At 33.2% G+C, this 9,331-nt stretch overlaps 1 protein-coding gene across 2 annotated transcripts in view; it reads right to left on the reverse strand.

Annotated features, from left to right (window-relative positions):
- LOC111086057 overlaps positions 1 to 4,738 on the reverse strand; it is a 31,427-nt gene extending 26,689 nt beyond the window's left edge. For both annotated transcript variants that reach the window (XM_022387455.1, XM_022387456.1), the window contains exons 1-3: positions 4,522 to 4,738; positions 3,355 to 3,480; positions 1,647 to 1,730 (exon numbers count right to left, since the gene is read on the reverse strand). In XM_022387455.1, coding sequence (XP_022243163.1) covers positions 1,647 to 1,730; positions 3,355 to 3,480; positions 4,522 to 4,530 — 219 coding nt within the window. In that variant the 5' untranslated portion in view covers positions 4,531 to 4,738. The remainder of the gene's footprint in view (positions 1 to 1,646; positions 1,731 to 3,354; positions 3,481 to 4,521) is intronic.
- Between the last annotated feature and the right edge of the window lie 4,593 nt (positions 4,739 to 9,331).

Consider the following 9,331-nt stretch of genomic DNA (forward strand, 5'->3'; position numbering starts at 1 on the left):
AATGTAATGCGTGTGAGTAGATAGTGAGTAATTGAACTGCAGTCACAAGTATTGTTGACGTTCGTTATAGAGCGATTGTTGAAAATAAATGTATCGTAAAGTTGTATTCAGAAAGAATAAACCAGTTTTATTAAGTAAGGACTTGTGTCGCTAAAGTTTCGTCGGAACGAAGTTACAGAAAATCAATTAACAAACGGAGACGTAACAATATTATACATTAGGCTTAAAGATAGATTGGGTTTATGTGATTAAATATAAGCAACAGAGCTTAAACATAGCCATGCACAGCATTTCTTAAGCTCAGGAACCAGTATGGTACATTCTTTTTTTCTAAATTCTACCAGACAGTAAATTTTCATTCAATGCATTAAAATTGTTTCAATATAAAAATCATTTTCATAGGTTATATATATCTATAACAGTGTACAATAATTTACTTACAAGTCACAGATTTATTCTTAATACTGAGGAACTACTTTCTATTCTTAATACTGTGGAACTACTTTCTATTCTTAATACTGAGGAACTATTTTCTATTCTTAATACTGAGGAACTACTTTCATTTGAACTTAAAGTTTATTACCTTTCATAGTTTAACTGTAATATACAGATGAGATCCCACTTATCAGGTCTGAAGGTTATACCAAGAATCAGGAGTATTTATGATAATATATAATTACATCTAATAGTAAATGTAATTTATCTTGTTTCTAAATACTTGTTATTACACACCCTGGAAGAGAAAAAGTCTTGCATGACAATCTGTTCATGACTGCCAACTTACATGTACTCGACTTTATCAGAAACAATTTTTATTAGAAAGATGCTTGAGTAACAGAAAAAATGACATCATCATCAGGCAGCATTAGATATAACTATATGACATATGCAGTTCACAACTTGAAAAATTACCATAAAATACAAGTGTTGCATACACTTCAAGTGTTAAAGAAGTAAAAAAAAAAATAAACATATCCTATAAATAGGGAAACACGTTAAGAATCTTACAACACGTACATAAAAGAGGAAGTACTGTACAGATTCAAATGAAACTAGGAAGAGACAGTGACCAGCTATGATGTCAGACTGTATTCAGTTTTGTTAGTTCTACCATTAATTTTAATGTCATTAGCAAACTTTACTAACTATGCCTCTATGAATATCATTAATGTAAATAAGAAAAAGCTCAAGAACTGACCCCTGTGGCACACCACTAGTAACAAGGGTCCACTTTGACTAGGCTCTATTAATAACAACCCTTTGCTTTCTTCCATCCAACTACCATAGAATCCAATTAACTACTAGTCTTTCCCAACACCTACTGGGATTATTTTTCTTTTAGTTGTCCTTCTTTATTTCTCTAATAACCTCATTAGATTTGTATAAAGGACAACATTAGATAGTGTTCCCCTTCTTTTATACAATTTTTGTTTCCTTAATGGATACCCTCAACTAGTGTAATTAATGAAAACACAGTTGAAGCTCATTTTTTGTTTTATTTTTTAATCAGGCCTACTACAGTAGAGCATTTCAAAATATTATTAGACAACCTATATTTTCAAATGTCTGAAAGACCTGAAGGAGATGACAAAGTATTTTTTTTTTCAATTTCTGACTTAAAACAGTAAAAAGAAAATGATACTTACATCATTCAATGCAGTATTTGTATATCCATATCTCCATGTGAAATCTTGGTAAGTTATTAGAAATCTTAACCAGAAGGTTGATCCCTGAAATTAAACACATAACATCTTCTGAAATTAATCACATCTTGAAAACACACACACACAAAAACAAATAGTTACCTATATCTGTATCAACAGAACACAATATGTATTTTGAATTTAAAGAACTAAAATCAAACTACATGCACAATCGTACGAGATTAAAAAGTACATGCTAAAAATAATTAGTTCCGCCATATCAAAAACATCAAAAGTTTAACATAATTTTGTCCTTTAAAGTTGTCTCTGGACACCCACCCTTCAGAAAACGTAAAGATTTAAAAAATCCACTTTTTTTTTCTTCAGAAAATTATTGATTTCATTTTTAAACTCCTGCAAAGTGCTGGCCTTCACCATTGCTTACAATAATTCAATCTATAAGACAATCACACTCTTAGAAAAACTGGATCTTAATTGGATCCTAGTTTGTATTTTCAGATGTTAAGTTTATGTTTTCTCATCCTATCGTCATTAGAATATAACAAAGAAATCAGTGGCCTTAATCCTATCAATTCTCCACATAATCTTGTAATCTTCAATTAGACCACCTCTTGTAACCTATAAGATAACCTTTTCAATACCAGAATCATTGTACAATCTCTCATCCGAATTCTTTCCAAAAAGTCAATATTCTGAACAATGTATTCCAGGTGAGGTATACAGTATAATTAGTTAACTATCTCTATTGACTTGTATTTAACATTTCTATAAATACATCCTAAAATTCTATTAGCTTTACTATTAGCAACGTAGCACTGTCTCAATGCTTCGATTGTTTATCAACCAATTAGATTTTTTTTTCAATTTTCTTGCAGATGTTCTGTGTGAAGTATGATATTCTCTTTAAATGAATATGTATATTTGTATAGTTTTGGTTTGAGGTTTAGATGTACACATTTTCAAATGTTCATGTGTATGTGTTAGAATTACACAATTCATAATTTTAAGAGACTTGCATGACTACAGAAATATACTACTTAGAGTGTATTTCTGGTGTGAAGAAAAACAAAAAAACTACTTGTTAAACAGGCAAAGTACAACAGTAAAAGCTGTCCCACAAATAAATCTTGTTGCCCCGGGTGTCAACAAGTATTAATTCTACACTCCTTACTATACCCCAAAATATTAACATTACAAAAAGAAGTGGTCATTTGATGAGAAGTTTCAAATTTTGATAAGTATTATGAGGCTTCTTTGATGCTGAAGTTGGCCACGACAACAAGTTGTTTTATGCATTAATGTATACTTACTCATTAAATATAATTCAAACGCAGACAAATTTTTCATATTTATTTGTGGTTTTTCTAAACTTTCAACTGTACTGTAAATAATAGGGAATCATTATCGAGTTAATTAAGAAGAGTGGCCTTCCTTGATAGAATGACTGATATGTAAACTTTCATTTATAATTCCTTTAACAATCATAGTTTAAAGTTGTGTGTAAAAGAATATAATAAAAAGAAACTAAAAATTAAGTTATTTTTTCACTGAATGTCTTTTATTCATTAATAGTGCTTTCCTCTTTGCTAACCAAACTTGATTCTCTCAAAATATATACCTAATATTGTCAACAGTTCTTAGAAATATATTTAAATATTTGTTTCTATAATAGACAACTGATATACTGCACCTGTTCCTGCCACATCCTTTTGAATGCATCCAAGTGTGTTCTAAAGAAGAAACTTCCATCTGGACTAATGTCTTGGCCAAAGAGGATACAGTCATCACTGGACAGTTTTATTAATCGCATTTTTTTCTACAAAAAATGAATTTTTATAACCTACTTTACATTTTAATTTCCATGCACTGTATCTACACCTATTTTATGTACTTATAATTTTCTATGCATATGAAACTACCTGAGTAACTAATATCTTTCTACAGCTTTACATCCTAAATTAGTTAACTAGAATCTTAATTTGATAAGAAGTATAAAGCAGAGTTAAATCATCAATCAAACAATTTTGTTTCTGAGTGAACAGCAAAATATAGGGGTTTATGGACTAACATGAAATATCATCCTTCCCATAATATACTTATATTTTCAAAAACCTAAAAACAAAACACAAATACTGTTAGAAAACATTACAAACCTAGTCATTACATATCACAAAATTGCATATGAAACTTGGCATATCAACCCAACTATATTCTATATTTTAATCAATCTTTACGAGTTAAAAATTGTTCAGTTCAATCATGAATATTTATAAGATCAAAATACTGATCTACATGTAAGACTAAATCAGTCACTAGTGTGTTGCTGCTTATTAATTTTTATGACATCCACTAGTTAGCAAATACATAAAAATATTACACCACATGTTTCAAAACAACACTTTAATTGGTGTTTTTTATGACCTTTGTAAACAACAGCCAGTTAAATCTTTCTTTATATTGTAATTATTTCAATCAATCTTAACAATTATAATGTTAATTTTTTATAAGTATTTTTAAAATTATAATTATACTTATGAAGGTTATTTTCATTGCCGATTAATGTTTGGATTTAAAACCAACCTAAGACCTCTAAACTTAATTTGATATAGTAAAAGTTTTATTAATCGACATCTGCCAGACCTGTGCTGCGACGGATAGGCGAAAATTCTGATTATGAAACTGAAAGCATTTCCCTTACGATATTTTACAGGAAAACTTTTGAAACTTAACATAACTAAGTCAATATAGGTAAAAATATTTTTCATAACCAACACTAAGTCAATAGACTGAAAGTCAGTGAATTTTAATTAAAAATAAAATATAGGGTGAACAAAAAGTGAAAAAAGACAATTCTTACCTCCGCCATAGTTAATGCTACTGATAATTATTAACAAAATTGTGACATATGATTGAATTACATAAGCTATGATAATGAATAGTAGGCCACGTGTCTAAAGTAAATAGAAAATAACACTGACGTACTAAATTAAACTTTAAAAAATACGTATATTTACATTATGCTTATAATATAGCCTGCCACATATAACATTGCGAGACAAACACTCGTTCTCGCATAGTCTTCAGGCCGACTTGCGGTTGCAAGTTTCAATATTATACATATTCTAAAGCATTTGACAGAGCCATTTTGTGCCATCATTACAGTTCACAATAGCATAACTGATTGTCAAAATTAAACTCTGAATATTTAGGTGTATTTTATGTTTTCAAAATGAATTGTTAAATATTAGAGACTTTGTAATGTTGTATGATTGAAAGTGTTTTTGTGATGACATTATAATATATAAGGTTTTTTTTTGTTTTTAATTATGCACAAAACTACAAAAGGGCTATCTGTGCTCTGCCCACCAGGAGTATCGAAACCTGGTTTCTAGCGTTGTAAATCCGCAGACATACCGCTATGCCACTGGGGGACACAATATATGAGGAAAAACATAATTATGAGAGAATGCAGTATTTGGTATTTTCGATTCGAACAGCACCTTATGCGACACATGAGCCAAAATGACTGTTTTAGCTCAAAGCTGTATAATAGGCTATCTGCGCTCTGTCCACCGTGAGGAATCGAGATTTGGATTTCAGTATTGTAAGTCTGTGAAATTACCGTTAACCCACCGATAGACTTGAATCAACAAGTCGGGAATCTAAAGGCCCAACAAAGTCATTCGTGTTTTTGAACTGCTGACCAAATATAGGGAAGCCAGTCAGTAGCATGTGTCACCTAGACATGTTCTGTTAACCGAATACCGGAGTTTGCAGTCACAATTATACAGTTCAAAAAGCTGAATGTGCGAAATATGAAAAGCAATCTATCGCGGCATAAACCTTAAATCCCCTGATGTACAGCCTTACTCGTTAAACATAAGACCAGACCCAGTACAGGAGAGGTCACCTTATTATCGATAACTTCTGACCAGAGACAAGGTAACTCTATTGATCAGAACTATAGTTTTGAATTATTGAGATCAATTCCACATAACAAACTAACTAAAAGTACATAATATCATAAAGAAAAGCTTGCTTTGGTTAAAAAGCCTTGTATTTCATCACATTTACTTAAGAAAGAGTTTGTTCTAAATGCCATGACACAGAAATTAGTTGAAAAACCAACAATAAAATACTTTTGAAATTAGTGACATAACATCATAGTTAGTTAGTTCCAAAGTGTCACTAGGACAGAGCACAGATAGCCCACTGTGTAGCTTTGTACTTAATTATAAACAAACTGTTTGCTTTTATCTCTTTCTCCTTGTCATCCCGACGTAAACGTCTTTGGGAATTTTATTACTCGTTGTCGCTCAGTTTCGTAAACTCTTTTCTTAAAATTTCTGAACGATAGTCTTGTAGTTTGTACGCTAGGGGTTTCTCTCTAATCTTATGTGAATCTTAAAGTATTGTTTGTTTTGAATTTCGCGCAAAGCTACACGAGGGCTATCTGCGCTAGCCGTCTCCAATTTAGCAGTGTAAGACTAGAGGGAAGGCAGCTAGTCATCACCACCCACCGCCAACTCTCGGGCTACTCTTTTACTAACGAATAGTGGGATTGACCGTCACATTATAACGCCCGCACGGCTGAAAGGGCGAGCATGTTTGGTGTGACGGGGATTCGAACCCGCGACCAGTAGATTGCGAGTCGAGCTCCCTAACCACTTGGTCAATCTTAAAGATTTCACTTGTCCATCCAGGCCGATAACTTCTTTAAATTGACGCTTCATTTTACTAATACGTACTGATTCGCCCATTTTCAACTGAAAGTTTAATTTGTGGGAGATTTTTCTGATATAATGTACGATTTCTACACCATATTGCGTGATTTGTTTTCAGGTTTGGCAATATTTTATTTTTGGACGTTAGATACACTACCTTAATCTTCCTCTAATCTTAGTCCTTCATAAAATGCCCCTCCCAGTGGCTCAGCGGTAAGTCTGCAGGTTTACGACGCTAAAGTTCGGGTTTCAATATTCGTGAGGGGCAGAGCGCAGATAGCCCATTGTGTAAATTTGTGCTTAAAAACAACCAAACCTTCATAAAAACTCTATGCTGCCTTTAATTAGAATAAAGGAAGAATCTGTAACATGAAAATTAAAGTTTTGTTTGCGGATAAAACAAGTAATATGTTTTTCAGGTATTTTTAGTTTTCAAAAAACACTAGGGTTCTCTAGGTTTACTTTGTTAGTATCGTCAGGTGGATACAATTGAATGATGAAACATAACCGTTACGTTATGTAGTATCAAGAGCGATGCTGCATCGCTAGGCAACAATGTAAAAAGGAACTCATGTTTGAGTTCCTTTTTACATTGTTGCCTAGCGATGCAGCATCGCTCTTGATACTACCTTTAACAGTTATGTTTGAGTTCCTTTTTACATTATTGCCTAGCGATGCAGTATCGCTCTTGATACTACATTTAACAGTTATGTTTAGCTGTTAAAGGTAGTATCAAGAGCGATACTGCATCGCTAGGCAACAATGTAAAAACAAATCAAATACAAGTGTTAAATAGGGTATAAAGTTAAAATAAATATAATTTTACATCCGAATACTGGTTAATGCTAGGTTTTTGTTTTTCATAAAGAGAGCTTCTATCTATCCATATATCAATCTAAAAAAGCCGTATTTAAGACTATCCTATCGAGTCAGATTAAATGACTAAGCATTTTTCTATACTGGCACAAAACTAATTCAATTTTATCTTAATAAGCTGCAATTGGCTTCTGACAAATGAAATTAGGCTTACGCAAAGATTCTAATTATTTCTTTAACTACTCATTGGGAAACGATACATGTTTTTAGTTTAAGATAATTTTTTCTATAAGCAAAAATCTAAGGAAATGTGGAATTTTAGTGTTAATACTCGAGAGTTTCGTTAACGAAATAAATGTAAAAATAAGAATAACGGTTACAATATCCTTCCAGTCATGACGACTAATGCAGTGCTTTGTAGTGCCATCTATTGTTATTCTATGATACTACTTAGTATTATTTAACTTGTGCTGATGTATTTTAGCACATTGACCTGAATCAGTTTTTTTCTTCAAAACTACACAGGTTACTCCACCTTATAGATAAATACTTTTGTCTTCTTTTTGTTGAGAAATAAATCTGCCAACAACATTTTTCACTAATTCCCTGTATTTGCTTTTGTAGTAATATAATACTACCACTATAAAGGGCTCGATTCCTTAATTTTTGGGTTTTTACTTCTGAAGAACAAATAGTTGAAAATACAATAACCTCATTATTAAGCTAATCATCTAAAAGCTTTTTCTTTCTATATTTAACGTATTCTCTTTGTCCCCCGGTCGGACAGCGGTAAGTCTTCGGATTTACAATGTTAAAATCAGGGGTTCGATTCTCCTCGGTGTACACAGAAGATAACCCGATGAGACTTTGCTATAAGAAAACACACACATACTAATTATTTTTGGCCTGACATGGCCAGGTGGTTAGGGCACTCGACTCGCAATCTGAGAGTCACGGGTCCGAATCTCCTTTCAGCCGTAGAGGCATTATAATGTTACGCATAAAGCTACAAGAGGACTGTCTGCGCTAGCCGTTCCTAATTTAGCAGTGTAAGACTAGAGGGAAGGCAGCTAGTCATCAACACCCACCGCCAACTCTTGGGCTACTCTTTTACCAACGAATAGTGGGATTGACCGTCACATTATAACGCCCCCACGGCTGAACGGGCGAGCATATTTGGTGTGACAGATTACGAGTTGAGTGCCTTAACCACCTGGCCATGCCGGGCCTACTAAGTAATAGAAAAGTGTTTGCAATATTAAGACATTAAAATGCAAGAGACATGATACGTTTTCAGGTTCGCTACAGAATCAAACAAAAGCACTTGTGTACTCCGGTGGCTCAGCGGTAAGTCTGCAGGCTTACGACCCTAAAAATTGGGTTTGGATACCCCTGGTGGGCATAGCTTTGTGTAACTTTGTGCTTAACAACAACCAAACCATAAAAATGTGCAGATCGAGAGTCCCTTCATCTAATTCATAGAATTTTAGCCTGAATAGCACTTCATGTAAAATATAGATTAAACGGCCAGGTCAGAGACCCCTGAGGCTCACGCATAGTCATCCCTAATTTAAAACTGCTAACCAGAGAGAAGGCAACTACTCACCATCGCTCGGGGCCTATTATGTCTTCTGAAAACAATGCTTTATAAGTCACCGTTGTACATAAAACATCGTTGAATTTAGTTTTAATGGAGATCCTGGAAAATGTACCATTTGTGAATATTTAGTGATGTTTGTTTGTTTTTAAAAGCAAAGCTACACAATGAGTGAGCTATCCGTGTTGTGCCCACTGCAGGTATTGAGCCCCGATGTTTAGCGTTATAAACCCTCAATCTTACCGCTGAGCCACCGGGGGGGGGGGATTTAGAGATGTCTTGTCAAAATAATATGTGAGACTGGTGTGGGAAAAGTAATTAATTAAAATTGACAAACACTGAAACACACGACTTTGTTGTACATCAATGAAAAATCAACTTTATTTTTATATTTTCTCATATCTAACTTGAAAAAAAAGAGACTTTCAGTAAGTTAATTGACCTGTAAAACAAGAATACCACGGTGTAAAAAAAAAAAAAGAAAAACTAATTTTTACATCTTTTATTTTTCTGCGGCGCCCCAGTGGCAC

The sequence above is a fragment of the Limulus polyphemus genome, unplaced genomic scaffold, assembly GCF_000517525.1.
Source record: "Limulus polyphemus unplaced genomic scaffold, Limulus_polyphemus-2.1.2 Scaffold814, whole genome shotgun sequence".
NCBI classification, from domain to species: domain Eukaryota; kingdom Metazoa; phylum Arthropoda; class Merostomata; order Xiphosura; family Limulidae; genus Limulus; species Limulus polyphemus.